The following is a 23454-nucleotide window of genomic DNA, read 5'->3' on the forward strand; positions in this document are numbered from 1 at the left end:
TCAATTCATTATTGAGCTGTTTCACAATTCACTTAATCCAACAGCAGGCTGCCGGTCCTTATGGAATTGAAACTGCTTGTTTAGGGACCGGGTCCTCTTTGAAGCCTCGAGTGTTGGTCCTACATTATTCAGGTTTTATCTTTTTTTTTTTAATGTGGGATAATTCAGGATGAGGACGACGTTCTCTGGGATGTTTTGCAAATAAATGTATTTTATTTTGAAGAGATTTGAAGGAATAATCCGACATTTGGAAACTTTGGACAAACAGGAAATCTGATATTTTTGCTCTGTTCAAGTCGATTAAATTCAAGTTTTCATTTGAAAGGAGGCAGCTAAAGACTAAAACCAACAGTGTGACACCCAGGCCGAACCCTGCTGCTTCCTATTGACGATGTAAATCTTTAAAATCGTCTTACTGATTTATACTTTTTACTCACTTAAACAGGACTAGATTTTGGCCGCGCTGGGGACTATTTTTAGCGGTGGATTAATCCACGTTTGGGCTCCAGTGTTCCCAGCAGTGGGATTGGATTAAAATAAACTGCAGAGTGTTTTTAATATTTTCTGGACTACGGTGGAGCTCAGAGGAGTAACCTACTCTGGTTTTAGTCTTTTCATAGAATTTGTTGCTATATAAAATATAGACAAACGTACGTTTTAAGACAGAAATATTCAAACGTCACCACTCCTTCTTCTTATTTAACGTCTTTCTCGCTTTGCAAACATCTCGAAGCCCCTAAAGCGAGAACGCCGAGGCGCCACCTGAGAAATAGCCACAGCGCTGCTGCATTGCCGCAGTATCAGTCTCCTAACCAGCTACCATGGACAGGTGACGCTCGCGGTGGTGTGAACAGCCGAGTGCTACTCATCCAGCTGTTCATTTAATAGAGTGTACTAAGCTCCACGGCTTTCCATTCATAAAAGGAGACAGGATCCCTGGCTGGGTGTTGAGGCATGAATACTATTGATTCCCATTCATACCTGGGAGTAGTTTGGTGCTCGTATACAGCCATGCAGGGAGCCCTGCAACCAGGCGAGGCTGCCGCACTCAGCCCCCTCTGCCAGACAAGATTGAGCACCGGATAAACCTGCCTCCTCCGCCGTAACAAGCATTTATTGTTTGTGCCCTACAAAGCCATTACCCATGATGCCTCTCTCTCTCCCTCTCCCGTACCCCGTGTGCTACATAATGAACCTACCAGGCCATTAATAAACAATCTATTTCCTATGAAGCTTTGGCAATTTGCATTCAATATGTTTGTCTCCTTTGAAAAATGGTGGCTGCACTCGCCCCTCTTGTAAGCTAATTATTTGTGCATGATAAAAAAAAAAAAAAAAGATAGAGGGGGTAACCACAGTCGGGTGAATGTCCAAAGGATTAATTTTGCCCTCAATTCCTTTTTTGAATTTATTTCTTTATCTCTCTTTCCCCCAAGGACAGGTCCCGTGTTATTTATGCTAGGAATAGCAGCCCGGAGATCCTGTGTATGCATACGAGATCACGCCGCCCGCCATCTCTCACATGTATTACATCCTCAAGCAATTATCAGGCAGCGCCGGCCATGCTCCCTCTCCCCCTGCCCATACCTCTATAAGTATATATAGAAACCAAAGGAATGGGACTTGTTTGGCCAGCATATCTTAATGCTTCCACTATAGAGCTCAGGTCCAGTATCCCAGTCCACATAACTCAAGGAAGTGACAAACCCCCCCAGGGGAGCGAGGGTTGGGTGTGTGGGGGGAGGGGGAGTGGATGGAAATGAGAGGTTGGGTATATTTCGGTTTAAAGTCGACACCCCTCGCTCTTCTCTATCACGGAGGACGATATTTGCAGGTGGCACCATTCAACCTTTTTTGCATCAATGGGCCTCCGTTAAAAAAAACAAAAAAACGTCCCACTTATTAGAGCGGCGAATTAAAAATCAGTCAGAGATCAAGTTCAACATCTCGAACGCTTCCTTTCAGGTCTTCAAAGGGAGACGGGGTCCGTTTGAGCGGCCGCCGCTGAAGTTGTGTAGATAATTATACGACTATTATGGCAGCTAACACGGTGTTTTGCATCCACTGCTTCCTGACATTCACCCATGGCACCGGTGCTGTGCTGTTTAATTGGGGAAAGCAGGCAGGTTTGTTGGTGTTGTTGTGCGAGGTCATGTCACCGTTATCCTCTCCTTCCTCGGATCTCTCTGTTTGCTGTTTCCTGACGCCTCACTAACTGCCTCTAATTAATCTGGCTGCTTACAACTGCTGCTGCTCTTCTCCTCTGCTCTTCTCACCTCTCTTTCCCTCTTCTCTCTCTCTCTTTGTGTGTTTGTGTGTGTGTGTGTCCATCCTTCTTCCCTTTTCTCTCCTGGTGGCTAACGTGGCGCTCTCAGGGCTTTGGGTTTGTAACTTTTGAAACAAGCACAGATGCTGATCGTGCACGGGAGAAACTAAACGGTACAATCGTAGAGGGACGCAAAATAGAGGTGCTTTCATTTTTTCCCTTTTTACCTCCTTCATCTTTCTCTGACTTCCTGCCTGCTGCCTTCTACTATAAACCCATGCATTAGCATGTGGCTGCCGTGTGTGTGTGTGTGTGTGGATGCATGCATGCATAATGGTGCGTATAACTTCAGTAGAAAACGGGATCCATACACGTCAACCCGGACACGCCAGTTGTCCATCATTACCTGACAATGCAGAATGAATGCATGCCATCATCCTCCGGGCTCCTGTCAAAAATCTGAGCAGACCTGCACCCCCCCCCTCCCCTCCTGTCACCATCGTTTAATGTTGCCTGCTCTAATTCTGCTCTTGTTTACGACGAGCCGAGCCCCCGCTCAGTCATTCTCATCAGGTCAATAGAAGAAAAATCAAAGCACTGTCTGTGTTTTTCTTTTGGAATCCATTTGTTTATCCAGCCAATTACTGAATTTGGAGGATGCTCTTCTTCTTTTTACATTTTTTATATTCATACCTGTGGGTAATTGGTGCATGCGTTCCCCCCTCTCTCTTTCCAGTAATTTAATAATCTGTAAGAGAATTGAAATGATGAATAAATTCATGAAAGGGGGGAACCCAAACTCAATCAGACCAAAGTGCTACAAACATTTACATAATCATTTATTTATGTTTCTGTTGTTTTTTATGAATTTGCCTTGTCCGGTTTGCTGCCTGCTTTTTTTTTTTTTTCGTGTCCGTTTCTGCATCGTTCTAAACGAAGCGAAGGTCGGTGATGACGGTTTGTTTTTGTTTTTTTTTGTCGCTTTGAACAGGTGAACAACGCGACAGCACGGGTGATGACAAACAAAAAAGTGGCCAACCCTTACACGAACGGTAAGAACGCGTCAAACTGCGTCGTAAAAACCTCAAAACGACGTTTCACGTGGATCTCGTGCTCACGTTTTTTTGTGTTTTTTCAGGCTGGAAGCTGAATCCAGTGGTGGGAGCTGTCTATGGTCCTGAACTCTACGCCGGTAAGAACTCTCCGCTGGCACATGAACATGAAATCCCCACCAACACCAACACCAACACCAACACCACCTTCAAATCAAAGTGAATCTGAGTGCGGGGCCCCTCAGATAAGCAGTGGATGATCCAAGCCTCTCTCTTGAGTGGCTGAGAGGGGAGAGCCTGAGCCATTGTTTGCACCGTGTGTGCAACTGTAAAGCTGGAAAGAAAAAAAAAAAAATGATTTCAAGAGCAAGCGCCCCTGCAACTGTTATCAGATTGTGGAGGCTGCTGCTGTGGATGGATTTGCCAAGTGCGCCAGATTGACTTTTACAGAGCTAACCGAATAAGGGAGATTGAGTGAGCGATATTGTTGGCACCTACCCTGTCGAAGGCCGCTATTCCTTCTGGTCTCAGTAATGGAGGAATGAGATGAGCTCAGTGGGGTTTTCCCTATCTCCCTCTCTCTCTCTCTCTCTCTCTCTCTCTTCCTCTTTCTCCCTCTCTCTCTCCGCCTCGACATGCCAGCTTTATTGCTGTATGTTATATGAACCCTTTGCATTTTAATGAGGGGGAAATGGTACTATTTCATTTGGAAGAAGTGCTGAGCACATCGCGCCACTTTAACGGCTTTCCTTTCTGCTCATTAGACTAAAATCTGTTCATTCCCCGGACAGCTTTACGGCGAACCTCTAAATAACTGTCCATGACAGAAAGCAGTCATCTATCATTTTTATTTCATCCCCAACCCCTCACCCTCTCCAAGCCTCCTCCCCTGCCTCCCACACACCTCCTCCTCCTCCTCCTCCTCCTCCCCCCACCGACGCTCCCTTGATTTCGACATCTTCCCCTCGTAATTATACACACACATACGCAAACACACACACACACACACCTCTGCGGCGTATACATTAAGCCACGCTCAGGTGGAGTTCGACTGAATTAAAAATCTGGACATGAGCTGATCGTTTAACTGACCTATATACACACACACACACACACGTAACACACACTCGGACCAGAGCATTCCAGCATACAGAAATAGATAACCTATGTAGAACACACACACTAATACATGTCCCCCCGCTTTCATGCACACTTTCTACCATTTTACACTCACACACACTCTCACGCACACACACACACACACACACTTCCCAAATCATCTCATAAATCAGAGGGAGTGTGGTCCACCACTCCAGGCAGGGGAAGCAGGAGGGGTTGGGTGATTTATTGGCTGCTAATTTTTCAAGTCGTCTTGACATGGCACTGGAGTTTGCCAAGCCTAAACGACAACATATGCTTGCCAGCTGGGAAGATGGGAAACATAAATAAGAGATACATTTTTGAAACAAAACCGCCCTGATGAGCAGCGAAAGGCCGTTTAAAGGAACGAGGAAAACACACACTGACCGTGCCTTCGCCTGTGACGTCCCCTCATCCCTCCCTAAGAAAAGGAAAAAAGGGATTCAGGAAGTATTCCAAAATCATTATAGCTACAGTTAATATACTTTTGGTGGGAGTAAAATGGGATATAAAGGCGATTAATCACTGTTTATCAGTCCTCATTTCTGTGCGGGAGATCAGTGAAATTGGGAGCCATAAATCCTGGCTCGGTGACAGCGCACTTCGTCTCCATTCGTCCTGGCGCTACAGGTTTATTGTCCTCAAAACCCATTCAGGAGAATGACGGATGAGAGCCTCATGCCGGCTCCTCTCGCTCTTAACCTCTTCCAGGGTAGATTGGCTCCTCCTACTGATGGAGGAGGGCGGCGGCGGCGGCGGCGGGAGGGGGAAGGAGAGGAGAGTAGGTGGTGTGGGGTACAGGCAGGCGGCGCCAACATCCGAGTCCATGTCCTCTGTTGCCACCTAACACCCAAACCTCCCCCCCAGAGCCCTGATGGGGAGGGAGGAGGAGGCGGGAGGAGGGGAGGAGGGCGTCGTGGTCCGGGAAAGAGGAGCAAGGTGATTGGGTTCCCAGTCAAATGGAGGGATTGGCAATAAAACATGGCAGTGGAACAAATCATGTTGTGTGTGGCAGCTGGTAGGCATCCGGTGTGTGTGCTCACCTTTGTCCTCTCTCACTCTGCGGCTGATCTGGTTTACATGAAAACTTTTTGTAGAACAAAGCCCAGAATGTGTCCTCCATCACCGCCTCGTCTATATAGGTCTGTCCATATATAACAGTCTTTGTCCTGGTCCATTTTATGCACCGAAGACGCACAAACACAGGTCTGTACGTAAAGTTTATGATTATGAATACAGGGTCACGAGGACACGAGGGTGTTTGCGTGAAGTTTTAATTAGCGTTCATGTGTCTCTGTAACGAACCTTCAAAGTTAGTCAATATTTTTGAGGATTTAATAAATAGACTTGCATTATAAAAACCTTGATTAATGTCCCAAACTGTGCTGTTCTGGGTCCTTGAATTTGAGAGACCGTGGCCTGGAAAGTCCTTTAAATTTCTCTTTCATCATATAAAATAAAACAAAGGCGTTTCAACCGGTTGCCTGGCAACTGATCCGCCTCGACCAGCTAGTTAGTTATGAGGCATAATTATCATAAACACACACACACACTAAAAAGGTTTAATTAATATATTTTGTACAAGATAAGAAATTCTGTTGAGATTTTGATTCAGTAAATAAATCAGTGCTGTGATTAACCTTGACGAGTGCCGCATTGGGTCCTTGAATTTTAAGGAATTGGGCCTGGAAAGTCCTTTAATTTGATGTTAATGAAGGCATGGGAAAAGCTTTTTTTATTTTCTCTTCTTGGAGATTAATATTGAACCGAAACAATGGAAGGAAATGAACATAAATAAACGAGAAAACATCCAGATCTCGCATGCTGCTCTGTTAACTCGTTTGAAATAATTGGCTAACTTTTCTGGATGGTTCCTCGTGTTGGATGTGTCGAGCAGCGTGGACAGCTGCCACTTAGAAACCCCCTCATATGGCCGGTCCCCTCGGGCTAACGGAGACACAGAGAGAGACGGAGACTCTCCTCTGCAGCTAATTCCTAAGGAGACAGGAGACGAGTAGCTTCTCATTCAGCAGTTCATATTTTCTGCTACTAAGGTGGAGTTTTCTTGAGGACTGGTGAAAAGCTACCAGCTGTGTAAATGACAGAAAAGAAAGGCTAATTGCCATCTTAATACATGTAGACAGATCCTTTCATTGTTGGAGTGTACGTTAGGGGGATAATTAAGCTCCAGACTCTTGATTAGATTAAGCTGTTTTTGGTCCCCAGTGCGTGGATTAAGTGCTCATTGCCCGATGTATTTGAGCAGGAAGTATTAGAGAGATCAACCTTGTGGAAAATCAGATCTTTCTTTATGGGAGCCGGTTATGACCCCATCACTGGCACAGAGCTGGATTACCTCAGGTCCAACTGGCTCTGCAGGTATTGAGCTTCTCTCAAGTTGACACATATGACATATGAGGTGCAGCGTGACCCCGCCGCCCTCCAGCGCATAACTCATATTTTCTCCGGCGCCCCCCCCCCCCTCCCGGAAAAAGGTGTTTGACTTTGGTGGCTAGACCAGGTTTGTGCTCTCATACGGCGTGGCTGTTGTTGCTTTTCACAGGCTTACCAAGGTGTGACAGTGCCTTTGATTTATGGGTTATTATTGAAGCAGTGTAGCCTATCGCCAACTCATTATAAGTTTACATTCACATACATCACTGCATGCATATTGCATACAAATTTCCAAAAAAGAAAGAAGGAGGCAATCGGACTTTCCCGGGGCCCAGGAATAGTAGCGATTTGTTAGGAGGAGGGGAGGGAGGGGAACACACCTCGGAAACTATCAAAGAGGATTGTTTTTGCCCTTTAGCAACTGCACTCTGATGTCCACTGCCCAAAAAAAAGAGACTAATTTAAATGTCAAGGTCAGCATTATAAATCACTTGGGGGAAAGGGGGCACCCTGTGAGTCCGGGCAGTCTATCGGCGCGTTGGCAGCAAACAAAGTGCCATGCACCTTGGTGGTTGTGTGTGTGTGTGTGTGGGGGGGGGTAATGTGGGCGTTACCTGGCCAAATGAGATGCAGAGTTTGAATATGTGTGTGGACCTGCTAATGGAGCGTGATGTTAATGGCAGAAGACATTAAACCTGGCTCTCTGTGTTTTTAAAAGCACCACTAATCTGTCTCCCTGTCAGCTTTATTGAAGCAGCGGGGCTCGGGTGTGCATCGTTCATTAGGGTGCTCACCAGCCTCGTCCACCTGCAGGGTTAACGCCGCGCACGGCACGGTAACGCCGAGGCCGTCGCTCCCCAGGCAGAAACATATACGCCTCCGATTATATACGAGCTACCATGGATCTTCGTCGCAGTCTAGTTTATCTACGATAGCGAGGGACTGCCTGCCGTCTTCTCCGTGGCAGGCGGGTTCATGTGAAACACATTGGATTCATGTTATTACCCCAACAGGAGCCTCACGACGCCCCATCACAGGGCGACGTCTGATTGGAGAAACTGAAGCCATAAATTCGCCCAAAACATGAATAAAAAAGAATAAGGTGAGGAAAGGGTGATGAGGGGGCGTCGCCGGGGATGAAGAATAATGGGGATGGGGTGTTGTGATGGACTCGGCATCTAGGGGGGAGAGAAAGGGTGAGGAACAGAGGGGAAAGGGGGTGTGAGGTAATTTCGATTGCTGGAATCGAGGCTCAGCTTAATCACGTCCGGAGATCGGTGTGTTTGTATGCACCTCCACAGCTCGTAATCAGACAGCCACTGGACTGATTGAAGGTTAAGTAGAGAGCTGAGGATCACGTCGTCTGTCCTCTAATCTGTGACCGCGGACATTTTCTCGCACCATCACGCCGACCCTTTACTACTCACCCCCGGCGCCTTCTCACCCCAGCCCTCCCTCTCCTCTCGGATTCTCTGGTAGCCGTCAGCAGAGGACACATGTAGCTGTGTGATTGGCTAAAGATGGTCCCAGATGGGTTTGGAGATGGGGGTCATGCTAAGGTTTGGGCCTTGGCTGTCCAGCCCATCTGCTCCATTTCCCCTTGGGGAAAGTTCTGAACATCTAGTCAGGTTGTTCAACAACACTCGGCTCCCATTTGACTCTACCCAACACCTAGAAACGCCCTCTACCTCCCTCTCCCCCCGGTCCACCCTCCCACTGTTCTCCTCGCTGCTAGCCCATTGTATCTAAACTATGCAAAAGCCGTGGTGCGAAACTAGTGGTATTGCATCCATTACCTGCCTATGCTTCAAGGCTGCCCCTCGCCAGGCATCAGGAAAGGATGCGTACAGCAAATGTGGATCCTTGCTGAGTACGGCACAAAGCAGCGAGCTGGGAAAGGGGAGAGTGCTCGATGAGGCGCACCTAGAAAAGATTAAATCTATTGTTTCCTTGTCTTCCCCATAATGCATTCTGTCATAGGGAAAGCAGTGCCACACGTCTCTCTCTAATGTATTCTGTCATAAGGTAAGCAATGCCAAGTCGAGGATGTTCTCTGAAAGTCGTTTTCGTGTGTTTCCTTCCTCAGTTACAGGGTTTCCCTACCCTGCCACAGGCGCTACGGTGGCCTACAGGGGTGCCCACTTGCGAGGTCGAGGGCGGGCTGTGTACAACACGTTCCGCACAGCTCCACCACCGCCACCGATCCCAGCTTACGGAGCGTGAGTATTGGATCTCTTAACCTGAATGTGACGATGCTTCAGTCACATGTCGTACGTACTGTACCGATCATGATTGTGTCCTAGTTTTGTTCAGATCGGGTCATGCATTATCATTTTGGAGTTAAATGCAACTAGAGTTTGTGGAAGTAACAGCACTGGTCTTCAGGTTCTGCAGACCATTCGCTTTGTTATTCTTGCTGGAGGGGTCTTTGGGGAGTAGAATCATTGTTGGTATCTAGGTATGCACATCCCCCTAACCCTGTAATTTCCCAGCTTGGGATGAATAAAGTATATCTATCTGTCTCTGCTCATCCTTATATTTGTACGTTGTCTGTTGACAAAGGAGGAACTAACAAAGCCACAGGGAGAGCTGTAGAGGGCTGAGATAGCGTATTACTGGACAGATCTCACTGGACTGTGACCAGGGCCTGTGCTGATCTCCTGGCTTTGTGCAGCCCTGCTTCACAACTCGTCTCTTATCAGCAGTGGTCTGTGTGGCCGTGGGAGAGGTCTGACGGAGACCGGCCCAGGGCCCGGTATAGCTGTCTGTCTATCTGTGATTAGATCAGGATCCGTCTTACTGCGGAGAGACTTGCCGCTGAAGCCGGGACTGGAAATCCCACGTCCCCCCTTTTTTTCCTCCCTCCCTCCCTCCCGCTCCGGGGCCCTTTGCTACTAAAGGGAGCTGGTTGATTTATATAGCGGAGTCATGTGACGGAGCGCCTTCGCTGCCTTCCTTTTGTCCTCCCCCCCCCTCCACCCACCTCCACCAGCCCTCCTGACAACACTGCAGCAACTGGAAAGACAACAATTTTACCGGAGCAGAAAATTGGACGGGGATTGTGAAGCGGTTGCACTTTTCGCTTTAATGTGTCATTCATTATTTCTGGTACGGTACACTAAAGCTGCTAAGAGCTGACCCCACAGACCCACAAATGGTTGAAATAGGAAGGACGTCAAGGCCTGAGATTCAGTAAGGTAGCATGTGCACCAAATCAAACTAACCCTCATTTCCTGTTCTCTAATTTCACAGGGTGGTGTACCAAGATGGCTTCTATGGTGCAGAGATCTATGTAAGTACAGTTGGCTTTTTTCTCGTGCCTGCTTAGATGAAACAGAAGTAAAGCAGACAAAAAGCCCAGCCCTGGAGACAAAAACGTGATCTCCTCAGCCCCCAGCGTTCTCGCAGCCTCGCTGCCAAGCCGGCGTCGATTAGGCCTCTGTCTGCTGTGCCAAGAAACCCAACAACAAAATTTAAAACCCCCTCAGCTCCTCCCTCCTCTCTCTCTTCTCTCTTCCTATGATCTCAGACTTTGGCAAAGAGGCAGACCCGGGCTCAGTGTCCCGTGTCAAGTTAGGTCATGTCTTACTTTAGATTTGTCTAGCTTTTTGAGGTGGCTCGTCTCCTGCAGCCCTCCTCCGCCTCCCTTCCTCGCTGCATCTCTCCTGTTCTGTGTTTGTGTACACTCATACAGGGCTTGGCTGGGATATCCCTGCCTGCCCCAGGGGGTCTGTGCAGGCCTGAGTGGAGCCGGTTCCTCCCAGCCATCACCATGTGGGAGATAAGAGGAGCGGCAGCAGATAAAGGGATTAGCCGTCCCTCCGGAGCTGTCCGTGCAGGCAGGGTCACATCAGGGGCTGGCCCTGCTGCACGTCGCCCTTGACAGAGAAAAGCATGGTCGCTGTGGAGATAATGCTGAAATTACCACGCTGCCCCACTTTGACATTAGTCCAAACGTTTGTGGGAGGATGTAATTTGTCCCTTTGATTCTGCTGCTTCCTTTTTTTCCCCCCCGCCGCCGTCTGCTGAGACAGCGAGATGACAGCGGGCACAGCGGCACTGACAGTTGCCTCTCACTCTCGACCACTGTCTGAGACGGAAACGCTGAACCCCGGTGATATATGGCTTCCACACCAGCCCACATGATAGGACTGTATTTCACCGTTTTGTTTTTTTTTATCGTGGTGACATCCACCACCGTAGACGAGACCGGGGGCTGAGCTCTGAGTGATACTGTTTGTCTCTCGTGCTCGTTCAGCCACCTCCAGCTAAGTCCCGCACCCCGATGTCCGTTGACCATGGCCCTGGACAGGTCGCTCCATCACTCAACCCGTCATGCCAGCCCCTGGTGCTTTACTGCCATTAGTTTTGGCACTGGCCGCTGCACTGCTTCAGACCGGCTGAGTGTACGTGAAGGTCTCCAGTGACCAAAGAGGAAGCTGTCCCTTAGCCCTCGGTGTCCTCCGCAATCATTCAGTGGACACAAGCCGATGTGTCGCAGCCTCCTTTTAGATAACCCGCTGATACATTAGCAGAAAGGAGGAGCTGGATGCATGAAGTATACAAGTAGATGCTAATACATATTCATGCATGCACCTTCATGTAGAAACACACATGAGTGCACACATACATGAATGCACAAACACAGTCCGCACGACAAAATAACAAATGTGCTGCGCGGTCGTGTGCAGGATTTGACAATGTGGGAGAGTGATTTATTGGTCCGTGTTTGTTCAGGCTGTTGCTGTAATCAGCGCGGTCCCCATGGCATGGCTGTCCCACAGGAAGTCATCTGCTTCAAGCGCTGTGACTTCCTGTCTCTGTGGAAAAACCTGGAGGCGGGGGGGGGGGTGAGATTCAATTGCTGTGGCCCCTCTGACCTGATTTCATGTGCAGCCGCGGCCATCGCCGCCGTCGCCTCTCCGCACCGCGCTCGCTCCGTCGGACGTCTTTCCCCTCGAGTTTAAAAATGAATGAAAACATGCATTATTAAAAGCCACCTATCCACCGTGTGGACGCAGATGGGCACACACTCCACTGGCACTAATAGAAAAACAGTGGGAGAACAGCTTCATTTTTCAAAAAGAGTAATAGCAGCACTCCACAATGAGGTCTTTAATTCCTTTCCCCACTCTGGCAAATGAATGCAGCGGTCCTGACTCCCCGACGGTCCAACCGTCTTCTACCTTCTTACTTCCTTTGTGAGCCAGGGGGGTCGTGTAAAGGAAAAAGGGGCTCTTCAATAATGAAGCAGCAGAACCTCCTCAATCTAAAAACGGGCTGAATTCAGGGAGTCCGGCTCACGTGGCCTTAATGTGCCGTCACGCCGACGAGCCCCCCCAGGTGTGACTCCCAAATATGCCGCCTCTCAGGACATCATCCCCTGTTGCCACCGCTTGCCTATTACAGCGTATATCAAACAGCACCCTCTGGTGTCTGAAAGGTGACCTGCAGTTTGGGGGGGATGTGAGGCTGATGCAGTGACATTTAACTATCAAGGCGATTTAAAGCTGTGTGTGTTGTTGTGTCTCTCTGTGCAGGCTCGTTGATTAACACTGTATCTTTTCACAGGGTGGCTATGCAGCGTACAGATTTGCCCAGCCCACCACCACCGCTGCTTACAGTGACAGGTGAGAATCCCAGACTTCATCTCTTTTCACAAAGGGGGGATAGAGATGAGCGCTGAGCATAAGAACCGAGAATCTAAACTGTCCGATCCATCTGGATCATTTGCCCCTGAGGTTATCAAGTCTTTTTATATCGATGACTTGTGTGAAGACGTAGTCATCGTGGAGAGGAAACTGGCTTCAGTTTACAAAGAAATACAAGTGTTAGTTGGTAACATCTTTTATGCAACATCCAGGAACTGACTCAGAGCGTGAACATCAGGCTTAGCAGATTTTTTGTTTGATTGAGAAACTCCAAATGAAAACGACTCTAAAAACCTTTGTAGGCTTTGTTTTTTAATCAATGACAGCTCTGATATCAATAAAATTGTAACAGTTTTCATCCTTAGCATGGAGAGATTTGGAGAGATGAACGATGGAGTTGCACGAAGAGTATCTAATGTGTAAAGTGTTGCAGCAGATCCAGTCCGCCCTGAAATCTGTAGCTGTTGATGAATGTATCTCTTCATTTCCATCAAACATAAACGACGTGGTGTCACATCAACATTTCCAGCAAACGTAATTTCACAGAAACAGAAAAAGTCTGAAATCGAAACAGAACGAGCAAAAGCTCCTCTCTCTTTTTTTTTCTTCTTCAGCTTCTATTTTGCATGTTTCAAAACACAGAGAGAGAAATCCATCGCGGAGCAGGCGGGCGGAGATTTGCATTTTTTCCCCATCAGCGGCGGCAGACAGGAGAAGCAGAACGTAATGATAGACACGACAAGCTATCTTTGTTAATGCGAACTTCGATTCATTTTGAAGCAACAAGTTGATCCTGCGGCCTGTCAGACGGAGGAAGTGACTGACTGAAGTCGAAACAGATCGAAGGGAAATGAGCACGAGTCTTAAGACGCGGGTGGATTTTTGTTTTATGTGATCGAAAAGCAGCAGATCATAGCTGGAGAACGTGATGCGTGTGATGGATGGGCCGCCGCTTCTCCGGCATATTCTATATTTTCAATATTCTATGTAGATCGTTCGGGTTTTCTCTTCCTCTCCGGTTATCTTATCTATTAGGCAAACCGCCGAATTCTTTTCAGCTCGGAGCTAAAGAACACACACACACCAAAAAAAAAAAGAAAAGACTAACCTTGTTGGACTCAATGAGAAAAGCAGTGATATATGTCGTGACTCTCTGCTTGTGATGGGAGAGTGGGTATATCACTGCGGTATTTATGAATGGCCTCAGGTCTGTGGAAGGAAAGGAAGGAGGGAGGGAGAGAGAGAGAGATGGACCGGCAGGAGCTCTATCACTTCTGAGTGATGTCACTCCGGTTCAGGTGTGCTCCGTTTGAGGAGGAGGAGGCGGCGCTGATTCATTTCGGCCCCTGAAAGCCGTTGTCAGCCGGGATGTGGTGCCGGTTTGGGAATCTAATCTGGGAAGGATTGAGCATGTCACTTGTGATAACGTACACCCTGCCTGAGAGCCTGAAGATCATATCGATAATGTAAGATTTATCAGGCCTCGCCGCGGCTCGAATTATGAGCAGCCGTGCTCGGCGAGAGCAGAAATTGGACAGCAGCTTTTTTTTTTTCTTCTCTCTCTCTCTCTCGGAGTGATTTAATTCCTGTTTCTCTTGCCTTTACTTTCCCTGAGATTTAATGTAATTCTCCTCCAAGTTGTTTGTTTTGCTTTGTCTGTTTGTTTCCTTTTGAATAAGCGGTCATGCCCATTGGATCAATAGAGGTTTGCCGGTATTGTCTCAGCAATACCTTATCAGACTTAACAGTGCAGCAGTCGGCCAATCATAACAACAACAACAAAAAAAAAAGAGGTCACCGGGATTGTGAAGGCGTGTGAAAGCCCTGCAGAAAATATGAAACATTTATTATCTGAGAAGCCGTCAGTGCTCACTGGTTACCAAAGCCCCTTTAAGTTACAGACAGAGTTCACAGCAGCGAGTCTGATGTATCAAAGAGGCCTCGCGAGGAGCCGGTCACATCGCGTCCGATCAGCTCTGTGACACTGCACGGGGTGGTTCGACCCACCGGTCGGTGCCGCTCACGAGAAGATAAGAGGACCACGGAGACTTCCCCTCCCTGACCATCTCATGGCGCTGACCTCCTCCCCGAGGAGCCGAGACAGCCCTTTCTGATTTCACGTCCCCCCACCCTGCTCGCTCTGACCTTGGCGGGTGCCGATGCTGCTGGACTGAAATGGGCCGAGCCATATTTAGATCTTATATAACTCAACGCAGCTCATGCGAGAGGAGGCATGAGCGCTGTATGTCTTGTTGTCTCCTTTAGGAGGATTTCTTCCCCCCTCTCTCTCTCTCTCTCTCTCTCTCTACTTTTTTTTTTATTCCTGGTTGATTTGGTGCCCTCAGTCCTTGGCTGGGTGTGCCTTATCTTCTCCATGCAGACCCTCATTTGCAAGCGAGCATTGAAAAAAAAAAAAAAAAAAAAGGAAAGTAAATAGAGGAATATGTGAAGTCGAGTAAATAAATAAATAAGGCAGACACATCTTGTCCTGTCTCAGAAGAAAATTGGAAGGATTAGTTCCAAACCAGCAACAATGAAAAGACAGGGGCGTGAGCCCAGTGTGCAGCCTGGTAAACAAGGACGGGGTGAGAGACCAAGCCCTCCAGCACCGACTGTGTTCCCTCCATCTTCTCCTCTCTCTGTGCGCTCATTAACTATTCTATCCACCTAATCAAGATGACAATGAAAAGACAAGTATAACTCACCAACCTTTGAACTGCCCCTTTTTGAACCACCTTGTATAATGCAGGGAGCCCAGGAGGCCGAGGAGGGAAATAATTGATTGTGTTAGAGACTTGAAAGAGTTGACTTGAGGGGTCTGAGCATTAAACACGCGTGCATAAATGTTCCGCTCTGCTCGTCAATGATAGATCAATGACCGTGTTCTCTTCGCCTCCCGTTGTGTTGCAGCTATGGCAGAGTCTATGCAACAGCAGACCCCTACCACCACACGATTGGCCCTGCTGCCACATACAGTGTGGGGACTATGGTAAGTCTTTGAGGAGGCCGCCGCCGCCGCCGCCGCTCCTGTTTTTTTTTTTTTCTGTGCACACCCACCCACAACACACACACCTACACACACCTACACACACCTACACACACACCCACAGTGTAAAAAATAAAGACCAGAGGCTGCAGCAGCGTCGCTGGTTTTTATTTCTGGATTAATTCATCGATTGATTGGAGTTTTTTTCTGTCATGCGATCTGGCACACCCTGGTGGAGCTGTTAAAAAAAAACATTTGGAAATTGGACAAACCTAACGCCACGCCACGCCACGCTCACCTCACGCAATCTGTAATCTGACACGAGAGACGATCACCGCGGCGATGACCAAAACTTTGCATCCTTACATAACAACCACACATCGAGCTTTCTGTTCATCCTCCATCACTCAGCTCGCTGCAGAGTGAGCTGGATCATCCTTTGTTTTATTTATATTTTTGTTTTTGCATTTTTTTTTAAAAACTCCCATTCAGCCAAAACCAAACCTGAAGGGATGAAGTCGTTAATGTCTGTTTTTAGCTAGCTTTTGCAGCTACTGTAACATCAAAGATGAAAAAAAAAAAAAAGCGACGATAAATAAAAACGAGAGAGAGAGAGAGAGTTTCTCTTTTTGGTTTTTTGGTTTTTTTATGATGATGATGATGATGATGATGAGGGGACGGGACCGGGCTCACAGACCAAACCTTAGAGATGAAGGAGCATCAGACGCATGCAGCAGCGTGCCGCGGGACATGAAGGAGAGAGCACAGACGAGGAGGGAGGGAGGGAGGGAGGGAGGGAGCCTTCTCCTCTCGCCTCCCTCTGCTCCCACGAGCTCCATCGGAGGCGTGCTCTCTCCTCTCTGCTTGAGAAATGACTCAGATTTACCATCCGGCATGCATGCGATTTTTCAACAACATAAAAAAAAAAAACAGTTCCCCGGTGCAGCTGCTAGCTAAAAGCTTTCATTAATTAAGACATTTCTTTTCCCTCTTCATTTACTTAATTAAAAAAAATGTGCTTGAATGTTTTTTATTCTTTCTTGTTTTTCCTCCAAATTTCCTTCCATTTCTCCGACACTGTTCGTCCTCTCCATGAAAAGCACAAGGCAGGATTTGGCCCCCCCCCCCCCCCCCCCCCACCTAAAAAAATATCAGAGCTAATGTTGTGTGTGTTGGGAGCTCAGGGAGCTAATGCAGACTCGAGAGGATGTGTGTGTGTGTGTGTGTGTGTGTGTGAGTGTGTGTGGTGAACAAATGGCGAAGCTACAGGGAGATGGGCTGCGCCGAGGCCGACGTCGAACAAACTCGCGAGCTGAAGAGAAAAGAAAGAGCAGCTCGCTTCTTTAATTCTTTAATCATATTTGATTAATGGTTCTCCAGCAGAGAGGAGCCATTTTTGCATTTAAAAGCTATACAATAATTAGTTCCTCTGAGGTTGGAAATTCTCTTTATTCATTTCCAGCACCGCAGAAGCGTCTCGTATGGATGAAAAGTTCTGTACGGAGCGGAGAGGGCTCCCTAAAATTAGGCAAAATTAGCCTTTGAAGACATTCAGTAGCCTTTGGAGTTTGTCTGAATTCCTAATTGCAGCAGAGCCACCAAAAGATGAGAGGAAGGACTGTGTGTGTGTGTGTGTGTGCACGTGCAGGTGTGCATGCATAGGCCCACATGCATGCTTTATATATATATATATATGTGTGTGTGTGTGTCTGCCCTAGATATCTTGAGCATGGTGCTGAATCTTCAGGGCTAACATCCCTGCAGAAAGGTGCACGGACCTCCGCTGATCAGAAACACTCTGAACTGATTCGCTTTGTTCCGATCTCTGAGTCTTTTTAAATTAATTCATGTAATTAAATTAAAAGAAAATGCATCAGAGCAGGCGCAGTTTTCCGCTGCACCAGTTAAGCTCCACCCATCCACCTGTTCCTAACACACACTCCAGTGATTGGCTTTAAATACATCAAACTATGATCAGTCCCACACGGACACGTATTAGAAATTAAAAAATTTAAAAAAAAAAGAAAGGAAGGAAATTTGTGGAGAAAGAGAAACCGACTAAAGCTGTCACCTGAATACTGATTGGTACTTTTTCATCTTTGATGTTGCAGGCTAGCCTATACAGAGGAGGGTACAGTCGCTTCACTCCCTACTAAAAGAAAGAAAGAAAGAAAGAAAAGAGACAGAGACATTACCCCAACAAACAAACACAAAAAAAAAACAATCTAAAAAAAGAAAAGACAAACTCAAAACAAGCGAGCGCCCGGTCCTTCCCCCCCGACACCCTCCAAAGCCGATATTTCTACAAACAACCTATTTGATGTCATCATCGGTCTGCTCTTGTTTTGTATCATTTTGTGCTTTTTATTTGGAAAGTTTTATGCACATGTGCATTTTCTTGACTGCTGTATATGGGTGCTGTGTCACCATAACCAATGTGAGCCTACTGCAGCACGCATGATGCATGCTCAGAGGTGTGTGTATGCAGCCGCTGTCATCTGACTAAGAACATACTGGGGCATTTCTTTTTCTTTTTTTGTTTGTTTTTAATGATACATACGTGATAAAAACACACCAGGTGTGTGTGTGTGTGTGATCACTAAACATTTGCATTAACGCAGACGAAGCTCACATGCCTCGGTAATTCTTAGCTGGAAGACGGCTCTGCTCCGACTGCTTCTGTTCTTCCTTTGAAACGTTGGAGTCCTCCTGTTGTTGGAGCGCTACAAGCTGTACGATGTGGTATGACAGCATGCAGAGTAAAAAAAAAAGGTCATGAAGGTCAGATTTCATACTTCAGCCCCGTCTCCTGCAAATTACTCCACGTCTATGCAACTATTCTGCGTCAGAGGTCGTGTAACGATGGCTGGGTGGTGTTCAGGGGCAAAGAGGTGTAGCGCACCTGGAGGTAAATATGGAGGGATGTTTGATTTTCCCACCAGCAGCAGCCGGAGTTAGCATCTCGTCTCTGTCTCTGCTAGTTGGTTTTTAAATGCTTCACGAGGCCAAAAGAACCAAATATACGCAACGGTTCCCAAAACTTCAGGGAGTTGTATTTGTTTCTGTGAGATGTAACTTAACAATATAAAGACACACTGAAGGTTAAAGAGCCTCGTCTTGTGTTATTCACAGGAAAAACTCAAAATTCAAACTGTCACTAGTTATTGCGATGATTGTAATATGAAATATTTCTAAATTACGTCACTCAATCATCAGTGTCGTCTTTCATTAGCGGCTCTTTGTTTGGAGACAGACTGATGAAATTCTGTATTTTAAAAGGTTTCGCAGCAACATCTCTGTGATGAAAAAGTTTTTGTGTCAGATCTAGAATACAGAATATAAACATCACGACGAATTTCTGTTCCTTCAGTCAATGAACTGAATATTCTATCGTGAGTCACTGAAGCCAAACGTTGAAGGAAATGCCCCAAAGTTTTTCAGCTTCTGCCCAAATCTCCAAACTGTTTCCACGTGTCTGCAGCGTTTCCCCAACATGCAAAGAGTTGCACGTGAACTTAATTTGCAGAAGACACGGTTGCATATCCTCACTAATACACGTCAGATAAACTGTACTCAAGGTGCACACATCTTCCACACACACACACACACACACACACACACACAGCAGAGGGCTGTTTTTTCTCTTTTTTAAGCATTGCACAAGATGTTTTACCTCAGGATAAGCTAACTGAAACTCACAGACTGAAATACAGTGCTGTTCACTTCTCAGCAGGCAGGATAGTTTCATTTCTAACACAACCAGCAGGTTTGTCCTCTTTGCAACACGAAGAGCTGATTTCTGATTTTTCTGTTTAAGCAGAGACCCCAAGAGAGGATGATAAAAATAAGACTGTACTGTTGTTCTTTATTAAAGCTACTGTATTATATATATGTAGACATATACTGTATAAAACATTTCAACTGTATACACACACACACACACACACACTCGAGTACAGTAAGATATTATATAAAAGCACCCCGGAGTCAGGAGACACGATGTAAATGCCTCTTAGTCCACGTACAGCGGCTGCATTGGCTTCTGTTCCAACTTTGTGCTACGTGAGGTGAATCTCTGTGTAGCTGTCCAGACTTCAGTGCAGCCATTGAAACACGACTCAAAGCTATTGCCAATAATATTTAATTTCTATGTACTCACGAAAGTGTTTGTGGTCTCAAAAGAGAAAAGAAAAAAAATCTGTTTGTTGCACTTTATTTGATTTCTTTGTTTTTTTCAAGACTTTTTTTTTCCGAGATGTAACATATTTATAAAAGTATCATATACAGCTAGTTATGTTTAGTCGAGATGTTAAAATGATATAGAGTAATGTTGTATATCAAAAAAAAAAAAAAGAAGAAGATGAAGCTCTCATGAGTCAAAGAAAATCTTTCTGTGGGGAAACAAAACGTTGTTCTTCCTTTTCTATGCTCGTACGTACGCAACATTTGGGGTTTTTTATATATGAGTCCAAAAAAACAAACTTTGAATATTATTTTTACCGTTTTCAAACAGAACCGGTTTGTGCATCTGTACACGCGTGGGTGTTCAGTCGGTGACCACCGTCAGTGAGCTAGGCTGGAATGAAATCGATTTTTTTTGGGGGGGGGTTTCTGATCTGAATGTGTGTGCCTATGTGCTATACAGTATTATATATGCATTTGAATGTATGTGTGTGTGAGTGTGTGTGTGAGACGGAGAGATAGGAAGCGAATGCAGTTTGCTGACACGCTGTAGTTTGCAGTGAGCTTACAGTTTCACGTGACTTCACTCCGAGTCCCTGTAATAACATCACTGACCTCAAAGAAGTTTAATCAGTTTAATCGTCAAGTAACGAAGCAGAGCAGGCGCACGTGATGTTTCACACGCGATACATTTGGACTGAAAGTGAGAAGAAATGTCCAAATATTCCTGTCGGTGATACGTCAGCTAAACTAACTTTGGTTGAGCACTGATACGTCATTTTTAATAAACCAAATTTAAGATTTATAGTCAGGAACAGACTTCAGTTGTTGCTGCAGCTTCAGTCCAATCACACCTCGGCTGTAAACAGCCTTTCAGCGCCGGTCGGACTCTCGTGTTTCACCTGCGTTCAGTATTTCCGGTCGTGTTTGAGACTTTTTGATGAGAGTCGAGCGTTGTTGTTGTTGTTGTTGGGTGAGAAAAATCTCCCGTGATTAATCAGCTAGTCCAGATGTTTTTCAGAGATCTGTCTGAGGAGAGGCTCGGTGAATTCAAGTTAAAACAATGTTAGATTAGTTATCAACAGATCTGAATATCTGGTTAACGTGAAGAGTTCAGAGATGGACAGAACTTTTCCGATGTGTTCTGTAGTCTGAAGTTATGTCAGACAGCTGTATTCATTTGTTTTGTGCTTATGGGATCAAATAACCAAATCCTAAGCAAGATATTTAAGGAGGGAAGAGGCTTTGTCTGAAGGTCGCAGAGTCTGAAACACCTTAAACCATCATCGACATTTCAGGAGCAGTCGATGACTGAAACGTCCCGATGTGACGTTAAATGAAGAAGTTATATATCTCCAGTTTAAATCATTCAGATATGAATTTAAAGCACAAAATACAAACTCGTGCAAAAAAGAAGAAAACAAGCACCGAAACATTTGCATGCACTGTAAAAACTAAAAACTGCTGTTTTTACAGTAAAAGTCTAATATTACAGTTAAAGGATATTAGTGCTGTTGAAACACTGTTCTGTCGTAAAATATTACAGCGTTTTACTGTTAACAGTCTAAAATGCTGAATAAATAAAGGTTTTGAAATATGACAGTGTTTGACTGTATACACTGAAACAGTCGTGACATATTTTACTGTAAAAATCTACAGACATGCTCATGAAAAAGGAAAAGATTGGACTTTCTAATATTTCATAGTTTGTCCGAATGAGCTGTGTCACATTAAAGTCAGCAGCCTTTGTGCAGTTTCATCCGGATTCGTCAGCTCCTCGTTAGCCTCCTAATCATTAAAAACAAACGTCTGCAGTTTTGCCTCCAAAGTCAGACGTTGCAGACTCTTTAACTTCTGCTGTCATGTTATTACGGGGTCGTGTCTGAGTGTGGTCACGTCAGTCTGCACGGGTTTGTCTACAGTTTACAGAAAAAGTTGAAGTTGGCGTCGTTTAACTGTTTCAGTGTCAGCTTATCAAGGCTTCAAAATGTTGCAGACGTAACATGTAAATAATCCTGGTAGTCGGTATTGTAGAGGTCTGAGCCGTTTAATTCTGCTTACAGTAAGTCTAAAGTAATTTAAATGTGAATTTATAAAAACAAACACTTTGATATTTTTTGGTTACGTTTGCTTTCGTTGTATTCCATAACCAGCTTAATATGCAACCAGACCTCTATTTGATCCAAACATCTGTTCGTACTTATTAAATAGTAGTATTGAGATATGTTTACATAAAAGAACACTCTTTATTCATCATTTATATTTAATACAAGTATTCACTAAGCCCTGATAAGCTGGCGGGTGCATTTATTAATCCACCTAAAAGATTTGTACAAAAGAGAACCAAGCAAAAAAGTTACAGTCCTTGTAAATACATTTAAATGTATATACACACACACACACACATTATATCGCAATTCTCTGACTAACTGTTTTATATGTATTCCTATATGAAGTGGGGTTATCTGTGTGTTTTCAATTCAGCTGAACTTGTTCTTGAATTGTATGTAATTTCTATCATGAGAATATATTGTCTGACAGGTGTAAAGTAACTTTTTTCTTTTGGATTAATTTCATAGGTAAAAGTATACTATTATGACTCTTTGATTTATTCATGAATTCTTTATGTTGTCAACATGTGACATATAAGTAACCTCTGATTGTTTTGAGTGTCAGAATAAAGCAGTTATAAGAACATTATGTCTGCATTATGTCAACAAACCTTTTCACCACCATCTGATTTTTGTTTTTTGATTTATTTATTTTTTTCTATGTGTGCACGATGAGTGTGTTTCTTTAAAACGTGACGTCCGGCCATGCAGAGAGCTGCAAACAGGGATGACGTCTGTGACGGCTGCGGAGTTCAATGCAATGCAACTTCTAAAAACACAAAGGAATTCATTAAAATGACTTCAAATGTTCAAATATAAATATAATAAATGTATTTCTTCCACCTCACATTTGGTAAAAAAGCACTGCAAATTAAGAAATACTCACCAACCTAACAACACGTGCATAAAGAAACTAAATACTCCAGATTTCATTTTTGGAGCAACTCGACTTGGTTGCAGATCCGAAGTCCAGTTGATCCAGATCAAACCTGGACAACTCTGTTTCCTGGACAGCGCTGTCGCACGCCTAATCTACGGTTGTCAAATTGTTTCTCCATAGATGCAAACCAGTTTTTTCAGATGTTTTTGGGGTTAGGAATGGGGACGACAGCTGACTACATAGCGAGCAGGTCAGTCAGCTGCATCCATGAAAGATAACGACAAAGAAGTCACGTTCGTTAGGAGCAAAGTTAACTGCTCGATGATGCGTCCCTCTAAACGTCATACTGAAAACTTATCATGAGGCCAAGTTGCAGCGTGTTGAACTCTCAGCCGTCACTTTCTGACATTCTGACATCTGCGTTACGAAGAACGTCGGCGATCTCCACCTCCGCTGTTTTCCAGGTGGCAGCAGAAACACGTCTCTCTCTTAGCGGATGAACCTGAAACTCTCTGCATGGCTCGATATTTCTGGGTCTGAGTAGACAAATGGATCTTTCTTTGTACGGAGCCTTTAACGGGCTTTAAAGTTTTAATTGCTAAAGATAGACTTGTTTCAACAAACGATCACATGACTGAAAGAAGCACAAGCTCTCGTACCTGAAGCAACCCTCCCCTGAATCCTTCACGTCCGTGGGTGATTAATATATTTGTCTCTGCAGCCCTTTCAGTTCTAGGCTGCCTGTCAGTGAGGACTATATGTAGCTCCAGCACTATTGTGCTCCCTCCCCGC

General features: G+C 45.5%; 1 protein-coding gene and 1 long non-coding RNA gene across 9 annotated transcripts in view; one reads left to right on the top strand and one right to left on the bottom strand.

Moving 5' to 3' along the window:
* The window catches only part of LOC104923388 (RNA binding fox-1 homolog 3), a 387959-nt gene that overhangs the window by 359242 nt on the left and 5263 nt on the right, over positions 1–23454 (top strand). For 6 of the 8 annotated variants that reach the window (XM_019261510.2, XM_019261511.2, XM_019261516.2 and 3 more), the window contains 8 exons: positions 2376–2468; positions 3258–3318; positions 3405–3458; positions 8939–9071; positions 10105–10144; positions 12424–12482; positions 15414–15492; positions 17601–22368. In XM_019261510.2, coding sequence (XP_019117055.1) covers positions 2376–2468; positions 3258–3318; positions 3405–3458; positions 8939–9071; positions 10105–10144; positions 12424–12482; positions 15414–15492; positions 17601–17645 — 564 coding nt within the window. In that variant the 3' untranslated portion in view covers positions 17646–22368. Of the gene's footprint in view, positions 1–2375; positions 2469–3257; positions 3319–3404; positions 3459–8938; positions 9072–10104; positions 10145–12423; positions 12483–15413; positions 15493–17600; positions 22369–23454 lie in introns of those variants that run through there. The other 2 variants (XM_027284895.1, XM_019261515.2) reach the window with 2 other exon arrangements.
* Positions 1–23454, bottom strand: part of LOC113747018 (uncharacterized) — a 155106-nt gene that overhangs the window by 38367 nt on the left and 93285 nt on the right. The window lies entirely within an intron of this gene.

The sequence above is a fragment of the Larimichthys crocea genome, chromosome XII (assembly GCF_000972845.2).
Source record: "Larimichthys crocea isolate SSNF chromosome XII, L_crocea_2.0, whole genome shotgun sequence".
Lineage (NCBI taxonomy): Eukaryota > Metazoa > Chordata > Actinopteri > Sciaenidae > Larimichthys > Larimichthys crocea.